At 30.8% G+C, this 18,039-nt stretch overlaps 1 protein-coding gene across 2 annotated transcripts in view; it reads left to right on the top strand.

The window, feature by feature from the left end:
• LOC134722108 (collagen alpha-1(III) chain-like) overlaps positions 1 to 18,039 on the top strand; it is a 38,791-nt gene that overhangs the window by 15,680 nt on the left and 5,072 nt on the right. For both annotated transcript variants that reach the window (XM_063585622.1, XM_063585632.1), the window contains 17 exons: positions 82 to 135; positions 350 to 403; positions 1,629 to 1,676; positions 2,128 to 2,181; positions 2,738 to 2,782; positions 3,150 to 3,203; positions 3,394 to 3,438; positions 3,702 to 3,755; positions 5,799 to 5,852; positions 6,290 to 6,349; positions 6,539 to 6,592; positions 6,764 to 6,862; positions 9,155 to 9,208; positions 12,178 to 12,231; positions 15,313 to 15,375; positions 16,765 to 16,836; positions 17,201 to 17,236. In XM_063585622.1, the coding sequence (XP_063441692.1) occupies positions 82 to 135; positions 350 to 403; positions 1,629 to 1,676; positions 2,128 to 2,181; positions 2,738 to 2,782; positions 3,150 to 3,203; positions 3,394 to 3,438; positions 3,702 to 3,755; positions 5,799 to 5,852; positions 6,290 to 6,349; positions 6,539 to 6,592; positions 6,764 to 6,862; positions 9,155 to 9,208; positions 12,178 to 12,231; positions 15,313 to 15,375; positions 16,765 to 16,836; positions 17,201 to 17,236 (954 nt within the window). The remainder of the gene's footprint in view (positions 1 to 81; positions 136 to 349; positions 404 to 1,628; positions 1,677 to 2,127; positions 2,182 to 2,737; positions 2,783 to 3,149; positions 3,204 to 3,393; positions 3,439 to 3,701; positions 3,756 to 5,798; positions 5,853 to 6,289; positions 6,350 to 6,538; positions 6,593 to 6,763; positions 6,863 to 9,154; positions 9,209 to 12,177; positions 12,232 to 15,312; positions 15,376 to 16,764; positions 16,837 to 17,200; positions 17,237 to 18,039) is intronic.

Raw genomic sequence — 18,039 nt, 5'->3', positions numbered from 1 at the left:
TAAATATATTTATTTTTATACAGACATGACATGGTTTGCAAAGCATATTTTTATAATTTTTAATTTCATACCTCTTTGTAGGGCGACACTGGTGATAAAGGAGACCATGGATCTCCAGGACCAAGAGGAATGGAGGTATGCATTTATTTCACTTGGTTATATGATTTTCAGAAATTAAGATATCATTCATTTTTTTTTTTCAAAGTAATAATATGCTTTACTATATTAGGCAATGAGACAACTATACATTCATTTAAGGGATCATCTACATGTCAGGTGTACAAGTTTGGAAATAATGAAATGTGTTTTTCGTGACAAATGTCAATTAACCATTTTTTTTTCATTTTAGGGACCAGAAGGACCACAAGGATTACAGGGGGCCCCAGGACCACCTGGTCCATCGGTGAGTGTTTTGCAATTTCAAAATTTCGTCAGATTTACAAGTGAATTTACGTAATTATAGTTTACGAAAATTCAATTACTAGTAACTGTTTTCCTGTGCAATAGTATTTGATAAGAACATTTTGACTACTATGTATTCATTCATTTACGTGGATACCAATTTCGTGGATTGAGGAAAACTTGCATTTTCATAATTTCGTGGTTAGCTAAGTCTGCATTCAGTGCCATAGAAAAAAATCGTTGATCATTTAAATTCTTGGCTTTCCTGTACAAAATCAACGAAAGTTGGTATCCAACAAGTATTAACGAATTCCCAGTATCCTAATAGATACTTTTTATCCACCTGTTTCTCCGTGTATAAGTAGTGTTAACCAAACATTTTACTTTTTACTTTAACAAACATATCTTATATAAGTATAGCGTTTACCATCTGCATATAAATATTAAAAATATAGGGAAAGATTACGTTTGATGTTTACAATTTATGAGATAAAAAAAAGGTTCTAGAATACGGAACTAGACCACCTGCATTTGGAATACTCTAACTTTATAACTGTCATAGTTGCAACATGAAACGAGATAAGATAACCCTTAACATCACCTAAGTTCTTTAGGTGTAAATGATTATTGCAATACATTGCATATTATTATTCAAATTGTAATAAAGTGTAAATGCCTCTCATTGATTATATCTACCCAACAATTATCACATGACAAAACGTTTATTATTAATATGTCTTTTAGACCTTTATGTCAAGTTTGAATGATTCCTTTTAACATCTGTCAAAATTATATTTTATGTGCACACTGAATGACAATTGAAGGATCCACCCAGGAGACCTTTTATTATTTTGTGACACATTTGAAGATTTGTAGATTATCATTCAATGATATCTGTATGTGAGACGCACCTGCAGAATTTTGGGATTTTTATAAAATCAGTCATTGATATGCATATATGGTCCAAATCTGACAATAATTTTTAAAAAAATATATGCCAAATAATGATTGTTATAATTACGTAATTATTTACCCATTAATATTCGATGGTTTTAATTATTGAAAAGTGTAAGTTCTCAGTAAGTCAGGAATATGACAGTTTTTCCCTTTTGTGGCGACAGTGTTTATCGTTTGATTTTTTCTGTCTCCGACTTCCACTCATTGAATTAACTTTAGATTCCAGTACTTTTTCTATACTTTTTCATACAGTTCCATGAATATTTTAGGTACCAGTTGTTCAAGGTGAACTGTCCAATGCTATTCAACATGCTCAGGTATCTTCTATTTAGTGGTTTTTCTTTAGACAAAGAAATAATATTCATATAAAGCAAATTATCTGAAACCAAATGAATCTACCTGAACAAGGCGCAAAGAAATTTTAAAAGAAAACTTCTTGATACTATCGTAAATATGCAGTTGATACTATTCTAAATATGCAGTTGATACTATTCTAAATATGTAGTTGATACTATTCTAAATATGCAATGCACAACAAAATTTTATGTAGCTACCTCACTATTTAAGATTCTAAATCTTCACTACTTTTTGAGAATATTACCAAACCAAAGTCTAATTAGTTTATGATATTTATATAAAAGCATCATAAGGGATAACAAAAATACCTTGCAGTATAACATACCCCAACAACAAACAACATCCGACTCTTCCATAAACAGACATACAAATAAAATATTACAATTACTATATATTGTTCTTTTAATTTAGGGCCCAGCTGGTCCAACAGGCTTGAATGGACCCCAAGGACAACAAGGGAAACAGGTATTATCACAACTTTAATTTAGACAATATGACCTTAACTCTTTTTTCTCATGTGGCAAAAGGGTGTTGCAATTTGAAGTAGAAGTAAAGAGAAAAAAAATAAGAAAAAAGAAAAAGATAGACATTCGAATATAGGACAATCTGAAAATTATTCAAGATAAAGACCCATGGTTAGAAAACTAACGGGAAAATCTCCATCAATTTAAAGCTTTAACGTTATATTGGGTCAATATTCTTCAGATAGTGTGATATTCTAACGTTTCAAAGAACAGGTTAAAAAAAACATGTAATAATATCAGGTATTGTATACGGGCTTGTGAGCTATATCATCTGTTTTCAAAGACCTTAATTTTGGAAAAAATATCCATGTAAAACATTTATGAGTGAACTTATACCACATTTAATGAAAACTGCATGGGACTGATTAGAAAAACATACAGAAAATTTTGTTCGATTTTATAGAATTTCATAATTCAAGACAAGAAGGATAAAAATAATAAAAATCAAATGCTTGTGGTATAAATGTTTATCAATATCTATTGTATATTTCTAACAGGGACCACAAGGTGAACAAGGCTTTCCAGGAGAATATGGACCTAAAGTATGTATCTAGATCATGCTGAAGATTTACATTCCAATAAGAATGTGTATTTAGAAATAATTGGTTGTATTATAATTCATAACTAATTCATTTCTTCTATTCTTGTTCTCTATAAATATCTAACGTTCTACACACTGTATCGATAATACATCAGGAGACATGTTTATCACTTTATCAATTTTAGCTTAAACGTAGAATCATTATATAAAGTTATATATTATTGTAAAAGCGAATGTTCGTGTCATGTCTTGTAATTGCGGTATCTGACCTTGAATGATAGCGGTTAGAGTTGTTTTGGCAAAATTACGTTTCCATCACAAAAAACCCAAATTGAAATATTGAATCATTGTCATACTTTTTATTGCAGGGTGATAAAGGGGACCAAGGATTTGCCGGCATACCAGGAAATAATGGTTCACCGGTAAGATTGATGAAAGGGGAATAACTCAGATATGATAATTATAGTACAAAACTATATTTAATACTTTTTTTTAAACTAGACAAAACAAATGGAAAAAGCGATATCTTGAATTTATCAAATATTATTTAAAAACGAAATATAATGAGCTTGCTTAATAATTAAACCTATGTCTATTTTTCAATTAAAATAGGGTGGCCCTGGAGTTAATGGTCTACCCGGAAAAGACGGAAAGCAAGTATGTATCTTTAATTTATCTTTTATTTTAGTATAATAAATATTCAGAAGAAAAAAAAAATCTCTTAACAACAACGAAATTTTCTTTTGCTGTTAATGGTAAAATATTTTACTTATTTTTGTCAGATTCTTAATATGAATACTGTATTGCATTCATAAAAAAAGTGATCTAGTGAATCTTTGTGATTCATCAAACATTTACAAAAGGTTCAATGTTTGAATCTATTTTTTTAAGTTACTAAATGATGATTATTATATTTGTAGGGTCCAGAAGGAATTCCAGGGCTTGATGGCCTTGCAGGAGAACCTGGTGAATCGGTAAGGAAACCTAAAACAAACAAAAATACTTACATTTTGTACATCATTTTAATGTTGAGTTGACCTCTGGTTAAAACATTTGACCTGGAACTAGTTCACTTAAGAACACTTAAAGAGTTGATAAAAAGAATGTGTCGCATTACCTATACGAGGCACAAGTGTTACGTCACATTACCTACGCGAAGCACCGTTGTAATGTCACACTAACCTTGTAAGCATATTTTTGCTGCAGATGGATGACCAAGTCGCTATTCCCAACTGAACCATTGGGTTATTTCTAGTATCTTTTAATATGAAACTTATCTTAGGTATCTAAAGTAACATATTGTAAGTTGATAAGGCTATATAAAAAGCATTGTCACCGAACTTCTCCGATCTCTAGTTAATCGATGCTAAAAGTAGGTGTGTTTGACTTTTTGGTACCATTACGTCCTGCAATTATTAATTATACAAGTTTCATTAACAGCTGCATTGGTGAATCTCTTCTTTGATGTCTTCCTCAGTTACAAGTTTCATCATACATAGTTGTTTATTAAAACCTTTATTCGGTACCTGTTATATGCAATTAAAGATAAATGTCATTTTTTTTTTTAAATTGAGACAAACAGAGCGAAGGAAGCCATACTTTGAAGTTTTATCAATGAAAGTGTAAATGTCTCTTGGAAGTTTCTTTTAACTTTATAGTTTAATGTTACGTAAGAAACCTAAAGCTTATGATTAAATCACCTATAAGTCACATTATAGATTGTAAATGTGCATCACATTTACCCCATCTTACTTAGACGCTTTTTGTGGTTTTACCTTCTTACTATTCATTTCGAATACATAGTATCAATTTTTTTCAAATGTATAATTTGACACATTTAAAAGTAAGTTTATACAACTTATTGAAACACAAATACGTTTTCCCCTAGGTAAAGATATCTTTATTCAGATTTGGCACGATGTTAAGGCATATTTGGTTTTAAACTCTCTTTATTCGTTTCGAGCGCCACTGAGGAGAGTCATGTAAATATACATGCGTTTAGCTTTCAGAATCTGTTAAATATATCATTTATACACGTTACCAATTGAGAACCTTTGTAATTATTTGTTGTGATTGAATACCCTATTATTAAAGGTATTTATTTTGTCTTTACCTCTTAAATTTTAATATTTATTGTCAGGAGTGTAAGACAAGCTTATACATTATTAACTTTGTATCTTTGACGAGAATATTAACAACCACTGTGTCATTGCAACTGTAAGGGAAGTTTCATCCCTGAGGGTATCACCAGCCCCAAATCAGCAGTTTTGTATTTACATGAATTGTCAATGATATTCTCATATCTATAAAAATAATTGTTAACAAAACTTTATATTGATCGATATATTAATGAGTTTCCTCACCAGAAATAGATAACCTGAGCTGTATTTGGCAAAGCTTGTTGGAGTTTTAGACCGTCAATGCTCTTCTGCTGTATTGATCTTAAACTAGTCCCTTTTTTATTCGGGCGTCACTTATGAGTCTTTCGTAGACAAACACAAGACTAGCGTAAAAGTTTGATATCTTTAATGAGTTATTTTCTTGCACCACTGGTTGAGGTTTCTACCCCGAGGGTATCATCACCCCAGTTGACATGAATTATCATTGATATTGTCATATCTATAAGTTAAATGTTTACAAAACTTGCATTATTTAAAAAACTAAGGAGTTTGTACCCCAGCAATATATGATCTGAACTGTATTTGCAAAACCTTTTACATTTTGGCCCTAATGCTAGTCAGATCGTACTTTATTTTGCCGTTTAACTTTTGTATTTGAGCGTCACTGGTTAATGTTTTAAGACGAAACGCACCGCACGTCTGGGGTGCATAATTATTAGCATAGTAGCTTTCATGGGCTCTTCCTCTTCCTAGATTACGCAAATTACGCAAATTGTCCTTTTCATAACCTGAATATTTGTTATTTTGTTTTGTTTTATATGTGCTATTTGTAGAAGATTGTACGGGGATGTTTTTTTACATCATAACTAAAACATTAAAATTAAATGATAATTTTAGGGCCTTCCAGGTAGAGATGGACAGCCAGGTCAGAAAGGAGATACTGGTCTAATGGTATGCATGATTATTACGTATTCGTTTAAATTTTAATTAGAAAAGGCAATTATATTAGAGAAAAAAGAAGACATCATTTTTTACCAGATAGGAAAAAAAATCTATTTCATTTAATAAGGAGGTATTTTCTCCGTGTTAATTTCCTATTCCTAAATTGATTAAACAATCGTGTATCCTATTGTCTCTTTAGCCTCTAAGAAAAATGAATAAAATTCCAATTTAGCATTGTATTTTACAATTGAACAACACACTTCTGCAATTAAAAAGTTGCGAGATACAAAGAGAAAATCATAATCAAAATCAAAATAGAGAAACGTTGTACGTTGTATTTGCTGCTAAATTGTTTATCTGGAAACTAATGGTAGGGGAAAAACAGACCGAATACTATAAATCCAGAAAATGTGTATATTTGATAAGTATATACGATGTATTTGTAGGGTCCTGCAGGTCCACCTGGCCCAGCTACCTCATTCTATAGAACACAGAGAGATTCACGAGTGAGTATTCTAAATATTAGTTAGACAACATTTTTACACATATGTAGCATAAATTAACAGAATACTTTTATCTTAAATTCAACATTTCTTCACTAAGAATATTTTGATTTAATATCAATCAGTTATAATAAATAAAAAAAGACCGAATGTATTTGAGTACTGACCACCATTTTGAAATACTTTTTTCAGGGATCACCAGGGCCATCAGGACCTTCTGGAGAACCGGGAACTAAAGGAGAATCTGTAAGTGTGTTCATATATTATGATGGTTATATAAATGGGCTTTTTATAATATTGCAGTTGAAGTAATGTATTTCCTATCATGGAATCTGTACTATGAAATTGGATTTATAAGTATGAATAAGCAAACGGATCTATTATGTACAAATTGAATGAGACATAAAATAATTTCAGGGATCACCCGGTCAATCTGGACCCGCAGGAGCAGATGGAAGACCCGGGGAACCAGGCCATCCAGGTGCTAATGGTGAAGCTGGCAGGGAAGGACCACCTGTAAGTCAATACGTCAAGTTCTAGAAACAAGCCTCTTTTGTACAACATCCAAAGTGATAAACAAACTGTTAAAAATAGAAATTGCAGAAATGTGCATTTAACTATTAAAAACAACATCTAAAATCTGTGTTAAATTCAAGAAGGAACAAGGTGTGCTATAAATATTTGTATCTTTCGTTGATGAAAGAAAGTGTACTAAAATAATGACTTTTATAATTTTTTTGTAAATGAATACCCACTTTTCATGCATGATCCTCATTGCAGTAGAAATATTTCTTGAAGTTTTTAACAGTTTTTTTCGATTATCTAACTTGGAAGACTTCTATCGACGGATCTTGACGGTACTCTGATCACCATACTTGACTTGTAAATGAAGTATCAATATTTAAAAGGACAATTGGATCATACTCCTGAACTTACAGAAATACTTAAGCATCAGACAATGCAATTGCTTAAATCTCCACTTTAAGGTGGTACCTAACACTACAGGGAGATAACTCTGTAAAATCAGCTAAACGTTTTAATTACGTTGTGTTGTAAGGGGAATATTAAGCTTCTCAATGATCAAAATTGTTGTTTGTCAAAGTGCTATATAACCAGTGTAATTTTTCTGACAAAACGGTTGGTTAAAAATTTTTGAAATTTTTGTATACTTGTTTTAGGGTCAAAGTAAATACTTTGTCAAAATTTTAGGAAAATTAAACGAGCCAAATTAATTTAAGTGAAAGTGTTGGGTACCACCTTAAAAATCAGATATTCCTAATTTTCCCGATTATTCAAATGGGCAATCGTCTACTTTTCTCTTTAACGATTTGACGATTTGTCCACGATAAATTGCAGCATAACACAAACTGTTGGGATTCTTGATTATAAGGTTTAGAATATATTTCCAAATTATACTCAAATTGATATTAAAATTCCAAGTTGATTTTCCACGTACCATTTACAGCATGTTAATTTGCAAACATATGATCCTTTATGTAGAGGAGAAAATGGTATTAAATGATGCATACTTAGATCGACAAATAAAGGCAACAGTAGTATACCGCTGTTCAAAACTCATAAATCCATGGACAAAAAACAAAATCGGGTAGATCGACATGCGATATAGTTAATTCTAAAATATTTTAATCTCTCTAATAGTTCACATTGTTTCAGGTATAACAAAATATACTCTTAACTTCTTCGTCAGCTAAAGTACAAAGCGAGAGTTAAATATAAATTTACTGAGGCTTTCATATACGTTATCTACATTATATATTTACGTGTTTTTCGTTGTTATTACGTATATTGTGTGCTCTAGATTCGTACGTACAAAATGATAGATTGGTAAATTATTTATTACAAAGAAACATTTACTAATATATTTCGTACAGCACTGAGAAAATGCATTAGTGAACAGACCTATGCATATTTCATTTCGAATATTATAAATGATTACGTACGATCTGTTATTACACATCATAAATTGTAAATAGTATGAAAAATATGATTCTCTAATTTTTGTGCTATTTTCACATTTCCTAACCGGTGTGAGAAAAATATGCTCGCGGCAAATGGTTGGTTGAAATTTAATTGTGACGTTATATCTTCTTGTTTTCTGCTGAATTTTATTATTGTGACGTCAGGAATAAAGGGACCATGCCTAATGACGTCACATCAAAAGTACACAACTTTCCTTAAATCTGTAACTCGTGTATTACGATATTTCTCCACTTTCAACAGTTAAATTTTAATTATTTGAAAAGCTCGGCAAGCCTTGCGATTTAAATATTCAAATTTAACTGTCTCGAGTGGGAAAATATCGCAATAAATTTGTTGCAGTTGTGGAATCTATATATATAATGCATTCAATGCAGTTTAAGCTATTAAAATGAAATGCATAATCATACTAGTATCAATTGAAACTATCAGCTCCAACTTACAGTGTGCATCTGAAAGGATTGCATTGCAGTATAATTCATCGGTCGTGTCCAAATACCCAAACTGTTATTCTATTCCATCCGGATTCTGAGTTATGTACCTTTCTGGAAAGCAATCAGATCTATTTTTGTTTGTTAATAATTTAGAAATTTGCGGGTATAAAACTGATGGCTTCACATCGCAATGAATAGCAAAAGAAAGAAGTTTGAAAGCATTAATGTCAAACGAATTAAACAGAACTGTTAAAACCATCATTTTAAGACAACTTAGAATTATTTTTCGAAGAAATTGTTTGCGTTAATTTTTTTGATTTGATATTTTGTTCTTGAATATTGTGTAAATAATCTGAATATCTATCTTTTCCAATAGGGACTTGAAGGCGAGCGAGGACCAATGGGTGATCCAGGAGAACGCGGTTTACCTGTAAGTTAAATAATTTATATATATTGTGTTGAAGGTTTTACTGTAAGTAATACGTTTTATCTGTACTGAAGGTTTTACATCCAAACACTGTTTGGGATGTACTAATTGTATAGTTAGAAAAGATAACAATTAATGTTTCTTAAATGTTCCTTTGATGTTGTTTGGTTTCCTGACCTAAATAAACCGTTCTTTCTAAATTCCAACGAAGCTATATTTTGATTCAAGATGGCGTTAATTTGACCTTATACCATATCATTTACTGACATCAATTCTACTAACCTGAATCCGAATGATAATTGCTTGAATTCCTGGTCTATGTTATGGTTCTAACTAAGGCTCAACGCAAAGTACAAATAGTTTAATACTACTTTGTAACATTGAAAATGTAATTATGTAAGACAATATTGAATAATAATGTTTTTAAAAAAATTCTTTCGGTTATTTAGACACGATAGAGTGAAAAATATAGTTAAGTTTTGTGTTTATTTCTTAAAACAAATTTCTAATTTAATTGAAGTTTTAATTTGGTAAAGGTCAAACAAATCCCTAAGAATAGATTGCGAAATAATAACAGAATAAACAATAATATTCATCTCGCCAAAATACATGATCACAACCCAGTAGTCAGTACTACTGTACTGACATGTATTATCATTTATGTAGTCATAATTATACAATAACTGTTTATAAAACTTTAAATTTTTGAAATGCATAAAATTTCCTACCCCAGGAATAAAATACAAAAAAAATGAATTTTGGTTCTTCAATGTTCTTCAACATTCGTACATGTTTAAATTGCCATTTAACTGCTTTTATATACAAGCGTCACTGATTATTTTATTATAGACGAAACGCGCATCTACCGTACACATTTTTTATCCTGATATATATAATGAGTTCATTTCAAGAGATGTAACGCAATATTTAGTTTATGTTCCCAACTTTACTGCGAAGTAGAAAGAAAGATATAAAAAAAAATCCTTTCGTCTGTCCGTTTTAAACAAATTTTCAACACTACTCCTTTAAGACATAGTACTCAAAAGCTTTCATTCTTTAAATTATTGTTTGTCCAGTAGGTTGACTCGTTGCGCACTATTTTTTTCTTAAAATATCCTGTACCAAGTCAGGAAAATGGCCATTGTTATATCATAGTTTGTTTCTGTGTGTGTTACATTTTAATGTTGTGTTTCTGTTGTGTTGTACTTCTCATCATACAATTTCTTATATTTGATGTGTTTCCTTCAGTTAAAGCTTGTAACCCAGATTTGTTTTTTTTTTCTCAATCAATTTATGAATTTCGAACAGCGGTATACTACTGTTGCCTTTATTTGATTCTAAACTGCATCCTAATTTTTTAGTAGAACGTCATAAAAAAAAACCTCATATTTACCTAATTCCGTTTTACCATACAAAATATCATTTTAAAAGTTCTGAATAAAAAAAACCTGTATTAGTACTTATATATACGTACAACAATTTGAGAGGTAATGGAATTCACAAATTTATTCTAATTCAGTCAATATATTTTCCAACATGAGAATTAAGAATTAATGATATATTTTAAGCATTACCCATATAATCAACCTTGAATAATTCGACCAGACAGAATTCCTATAAATTTACTTTTATTTGCGATAATTAAATTAAAATTAACAGACGATTTGAAATTCCACTTGATTGCCTATATAGAAACAAACTCATGTAAGTTGATAAAAAGCCTTTGCTGGTTGCATAGAAACGTGAACTTAAGAACCTGTTACTTTCACCTTGCAAATCTTCAAAGTTAAATGCAAACCATTCGAAGATCGCTGCATTGCTGGAATAGATTTCTTACAATAAATTAAGCATAAAATTCTGCACCATCGATAAGTTTATAAGATAAAAATTAACAAGAAGTTTTGTAACGGGAACATGCTTTCACAGATTATAGAACTCACAGCAATCATTTTGTCGGTATGCAAAGTGCATTTCATGTCTTGGAATTATGAGCAGCGTCTTCAGTTTAAAGACTCACGACATGTTTACGAGTGATAGATTAAAATTGAGAATGGAAATGGGGAATGTGTCAAAGAGACAACAGGTCTTCAATGCAACGAGAAATTCCCTTCCCGCACCCGGAGGCGTCCTTCAGCTGGCCCCTAAACAAATATATACTATTTTACTGTTTGTTGTACTTTTATACTAAGAAGTCTACGATGAAAATAAAACATTGAAGAAATCAAACTGTAAAGATTAAATGAAACTGAATACATATGATACGCGTCCTGATATTTGATCTAGGGTTGTTGTCTGTTTGACATATTTCCCTTTTCCATTCTCAATTATTCATTTGCCTCATATTTCTCAGCTATATATGCACGGTTTCACTTGGATACTATTAAACTAAACAAAAGTACATATTTCTTTCAAGTAAACGGAAACTTATTGTCAATGATACTGTATATATATTTCTTATTCTTTGGGTTTTTATTGAATTATACCCAGGTCATTCCACTGTCGAAATCAAAGTAAAAAGTACAGATAATTATTATTCTTCAAATGCTATTTTCTTTAAAGCAAAATGATTGCACATACAGTTGAAAATTATCTAAACCTGATAATTGAAATATGATTCATGTCTTTTATTAAAAACAAATCAATTGCTGTTCTATGTATAACAAAAAGTAAAGCGATATGATGTTTATGGTATAATGTTGAAGCAGTAACAACATCGTATCTTTCGAGATCATTGAATTGAAGTTACGTTAAAAACAACTGAGAAGAAAGTCTGAATATAATGAAATAATAAATATAAAGTTATTCAAATTCAAGGCAAACGTTTATACCCGTATACAATAATAACGTTCATATAACATATATTAATTACCGGCACATATACAGCCGGTTACATTTAATACTAAATAATGTTCCGCGATTGTTTTTAAACAAATGCACTATTAAGTAATGATGTATCCTTTGATAATTTATAGGGAGATATAGGAAATATTGGTGAACCAGGTGTGCCAGGAATGGAAGGAGAAAAGGTAAGTCACATGACCAAATATAGATATTGACAATGTTGCCTATTGATTTTGATATGTCAACGCTCATGCTTTGATTATAAAACTTAAAAGAAGATGCCGTTTCCATAGTCAGATATCAATCCTTCTCGTGGAACTTTTTACCAGACCAGATGAATTTTGCTGTGTCGCTATGTTCCCCTAAAAATAAACTCCATAAGACAAAAAATCACCGTAGACCTTAGGTGTAATTGATTATTCTTTCAAGGTCTATTTACTCGCATACCCCTCAAGTTATCAAATATTTATACACATTTGGTTGTTCGATCTATGAGTTAAGCGTTGATGCTGAAGTTATTTCAGAAAATCTCTTCAGACGCACCAAGTTTTAAAAATGTAATTTTCATTTTAAAAGCTAAAAGTGAAGTTTTATAAACTTGGGATTTCATTTCAAGGTTATTATAAAATTAGAGGCAACAGAACTTTATCGATGTTCAAAATAGGAACACGGATTGATCGACAGGAAACTGTGCAATGCTAATTTGCCATTTGCTCTTTTTTAACTTGCAATAAAAATGCAGATTTTCACCACGTTATCATTTATTGCATTATATTCTTAATTCAAAAGGATATATTCTCTTTACTTCAATTAAAAGAAAAAATATAGAACAGGTGTGATCATAATTCAAACAGTACATATGTTTCCTCCGGAAAACAGATTCTAACAAGTTTCGAAATCTTTTGTATGAAAAGAAAAAATAACAGAGATACAATTGTTTTATTAGGTTTAAGGTTAATTACTAGGAGAGTTTAGGATGTGCAACATTACGCTGTATCTGGTCTTAAAGGGACTTTTTATATAATACTATTAAAATAAATGCATTATACAATCATATTGTCCATCCTGTAATTTGAGAGGCAACAGAAAAAAATCTTTTCTGTGCCTCTGTGATGAGGTCTTTTGAAATGTAACTGTAAATTATAATTATTTGAAATAAATAGAATTACTAAAAATTAACTTCCCTTTTAACAAAATAAGAAATACGAAGGAACCATTTGACGGTTAGTTATGCATATTGTTAATTAAGTTTAAAATGTATGCAACTTTTTAAGATAAGATTTACAGAACTTTAATTCAGTTCATGATTTGTTATAAGAACTATTTGTGTTGTCACTACTTTTTTAAAATGTTTACCTTACTATCCCATTAAATGTAAGTCGAGTTTGTGTGTTCCATCTTTATGTTTTTGTTTGGGTTTTGTGAAATGTTGTTTGTTTGGGTTTTTTTTCTATTCGCAATGATGTTCCGATAAGTGTATCTTTTCATGGTACAATAGGAGAATAAAAAAAACCTGTGAAATATTAAAATATTTTGCAATTATCTTTTATTTTCTAATGAATATTATCATTGCTCTGAAATTTTGAACTCAACAAGGTGGACGGACATTTCCACAATTGTGATTTGATACCTAATGTTGTCAATATAATGTAAACAACTGTAATACGGAAGTAAGGTTTAGTTAATCCGCCTTTTTTTTTTAGAAATACCTGTACTAAGTCAGGAGTATGGCAATTATTTTTAAATCGTTCCGATGGGTGATAAATATGAAAAAGTGAAGCGTTTGATTTTGTCAGGTTGTATGGAATTCCCCTTTTTTAATTAACCTTGAAGTTTGGTATTTTTTAAATGTTTTTGTACTATTGTAGAGTATTTTTTCCTTAAGATTCCAAAATTATTTAGCTACACGAAAATGTGCAACTTCTTGCTTTGCATAAGTCATTTGCATCCTGTATTCATTGACTTATGAAAAGTCGTTATTGGTTGAATTTTAGCTTGATATAGACTATACATATATATCAATCAGTCACTGTTGTGCTGTGGACTTTACATATTTGTTTCTTTTTCCTTTAACCAATAAAGAAATGTAAAAGGAAAGTGTATCATGTTTTGATATGTGCCTTCAATTCTAAGTTGGAAGTGTAAAATAACCGAAACTTCTGTTTTGTTTTTAGTTTTGAAATTATAACATATTTGATTGATAATGAACTGTTTCATAAACTCTAAATTGCACATGAGACAACTCGGATTTCCTCGTTTATGAATGCTTACTCTCGTTTGTCTAGGGTATGCAACATCTTTCGTTTGTCCTGAATGATGTCTTATTGTTGTTCTAATGTTCTGCTTTTGTTGGTACAGAAGTTACGTGTTCTAATACATAATTTCGAAGTGATAAACTTTGATATTATACAAGCTTTGTTATCAAATACTGTTCATTTAGCCAAAGTTTTAAAATGGTCATTGTATTTATACAAAGCCTTAAATTCAAAATGCATGTCTTACGAAACAGATAAAGTTTATACCTTTGTGCATGCCTTCAAATTATTTATTTCTACTTCTTTTAAAGAATTTCATTAATTTGAAAAGAGTGTAAAATTACCACAAAGACGGTTCTGGACAGACATAACAATTAAATTAGCCTAAAACTGTTATATCTGTTTCGTATCAAGCATTTCTCACGATATAAACTAGGGGAGTATTTTATGGTTGATATCTGACACGTGAAGAGAAAGGCTAATTAAAAAGATTTGTCTTTTCTAGGTCTGGGTGTATCTTTGCAATTCTAACAATTAAGGAAATCCTTTGATTTATTTTAGTCTTCGAATATTATTTGCTAAAGTTTATGCACATGCGTATTGCTAAAATAGACCTTACATAATGAAAGTCCATGGAACTAAACTGTCATTTTTACATAACATCTTTAAGACAATCATCGCATTCCATATTTTTTATTCGTTAACTTTTAAGATTTGAAAATGAAGTTCAGTATAAGAGGACAATCGTTAGTTTTTGTTATAGCAATTTTCTGTTTAAACTATTTTGAATGTTTTCATAAACGGGAGGAACGTCTTGCAAGAAAGCAAAAGATGAGATTAGAAAGGAAACAAAAGTCGAGATTACAAAGACTAGAATTAAAAGCTAAAAAGCATAAGGAGTTAGAACAACAATTAAATCAGACTGTAGGAAAATTAGAAGAAAAATTAGTTTTAAAAGAAAATAGTTTAGAAAAATACTTGAAAGATAGTGAATTGTCTTTATCAATGCAGGGTGATCAAGGCGCTGCAGGACTTCCTGGGATTCGAGGACCGTCAGGACCGGATGGAAGGCCGGTAAGTCATTATGTATCTACAAAGATAAACGTATCTTCAATCTTATTGCAAATTATAAGTTCTACAATATTCTGACTGCATTGGGTCAGCCGATAAATAATGGTTGTGTATTAAAATAGATATATGTATGTAACGTTCATCTCATCCAGTCTTGTATTCTAAAATTAATGTTTGGATATAATATGTATGGTCATTTCATCGTAGCCATTGTTTAAATCTTAGAATTGATTGAAGAATATTTTGTAAAAGGGGTACTTTTTTTTCTTCAAAAATTAGTATTGGTGAAAAGCGACATTATTTGATTTTAAATAATCATAACAAAACTGATGAAAAAGCTTTGTTCGCAGTGTAATTAAATGAAAAATTAATGAAAAATTTACTTGTGGTTTTGTTACATAATTTTCTTTCACGGGCTATTTTTCAGTTAAAAATACCAAGAACTGTTACTCTGGTTAATAATTTTGCAATCGTATTTTCCGGGATTTTTTCATTCAGTTTTATCTTTGGACAACCATTAATTAATTGATTTATTGCGTTGGTTCTGCTTATTCGCAGGGTAATGTCTATTACTGAAATGTGGGGACAAAAAATCAATATGCATACTGTAAAATAACCCATAACTGGGGGTCTCTCACGGAAATCATCAAAGTCTGCTTTCAAATTATTAAATTACTCGCAAAGATCAATGTTCTCACAATATGGACATCAACATAAAATAGAAACTTGTTTTAAAATTACAAGGTATGGAGCTATTATCGACTTGCTCATCTATGAATACCTCGGTATGGTAATACAATTTTTTACCAGAAACCATTCGCCTGAAATTTTGAAAAAACGAGAATCAATGGTTTATTTACTGTAAATAAAGTATATATGAATAACACAAGGCCAATAAAGTTGTTAGTGTTAACCTTATCACAATTCAATAAGTGTAAAACAAGCTAACAGAATATCAGTATGGTATTTATAGACAATATTATTTGCTTATCAGCTGGTTAATTATAATTTTTTTAGAAATCGGATCTTATCAATTTTTTATATATATCTCAAAGGGTCCAACGTATTTTTTTTTTAATTAGTTTTCTTTTCAGCTTGGTAGTTCATTTTTAACCAGAGTGCTCATGAAGAAATCTGAACTACAGGAACAACGACAATCATATTCAATTCAGATTTAAGTCAAACACACTTGCCATGAACAGGGTTCGAACTTACAACCCAGTGATGAAATGCTAGTGATGCCGTATTGAACCACTTAAAATACTTGACTCATTAGGCCCTCCGAATATACAAGTTTGTTCTACGATCAAAATGTATAATAACGACCAGTTTTACAACTAAAATGTATTATTTATAAAAAAAAAATTGTTTACATATGTTCTTTTATTGCAGGGATCAATGGGACCAATGGGACCGAGTGGGCCAATGGGACCTGTTGGACAGCCTGGTGGTTCAGGTCCACCGGTATGTATATCTTATCAATATAGGCTACTCATTGTTATTTTTATATCCCTCACAAGTAATATGTGTGTACCATATTCAATGCTATTTTTTGTTTGATATCTTTATTTGCTGCTTTACGACTGTCATACCAATGAGAGGTTGAGCCAGCTATAAAACTTGACCAAATCAATTATTTTTTACATGAGAAAATACATGTACCAAGTCAGTGATTTGACAGTTGTTATCCATTTGTTGGATGTGTCTGAGCTTTTAATTTTGCCATTTGACCAGGGACGTTTTTAATTTCCCTCTGAGTTCGGTATTTTTGTTAATTTACTTTTGTGGAACATATTTTCATCTATTTCATATTCTTTTTTTATTTTAGGGTCCACCTGGACCACCCGGAGATAAGGTTGATTGGGTAAGTAGTATTAAAGCATGTTTATATACTTATAGTGCAAAATACTTTACTTTTTTATCATCTTCTCGAAAACGAGTCGTAGACGAATGCATTGTGGATTCACTTATTTTCGTGTGTATCAATATTCGTAGATTGAGGAAAGATGCATTTCTTGAATATTTGATTTCGTGGTTTTGACAAAGTCTGCATTCAAACTTTTTTTAATCAAAATTTAAATTCTTGATCAACTTGTTACCACGATATCCACGAAAACTGGTAGCTTACGCTTTAATATGAATCAATAGTATTCTGCATGAATTATTATTGTTTCAGATAAGAAAATGGTTAAGTGTACTCAACTTTAAAGCAGCTATATGTTATGGGTATACAAGTTTTAATATTTGGAAGATTACTAGTAGTTAGAATGTCAACACCTGAAAAGAGTGAATGAATTGATGGAATATTATCTCTGAGACATCGATATAGAAAGTATTACTTTATCAATAAATAAACTCATCATAGATACCAGGACTAAATTTTATATATACGCCAGACAATTAAAGAGCTGCAATTGCAATCTGATTTTGTCCAGAAATTCAATAACGATGTCAAAGCAACTTCATAAATCATCCCTTCGTAAATTTTACGGACGCCATCACGAGTTGGTTGACCGTTATGGAATAACCGTTTCACAAATGATATCGGATATGTTCCTTACGTCGTAACTACAATCCCCTTCCCTTTCATGAATTTGACCTACCGAATTAGACTATTTACCGGATTTGTAATCACATAAGCAACACGACGGGTGCCGCAAGTGGAGC

This window comes from Mytilus trossulus, chromosome 1, assembly GCF_036588685.1.
Source record: "Mytilus trossulus isolate FHL-02 chromosome 1, PNRI_Mtr1.1.1.hap1, whole genome shotgun sequence".
NCBI classification, from domain to species: domain Eukaryota; kingdom Metazoa; phylum Mollusca; class Bivalvia; order Mytilida; family Mytilidae; genus Mytilus; species Mytilus trossulus.
Note: the sequence above shows the minus strand (reverse complement) of the source record. Positions and strands in the feature narration are given on the sequence as shown.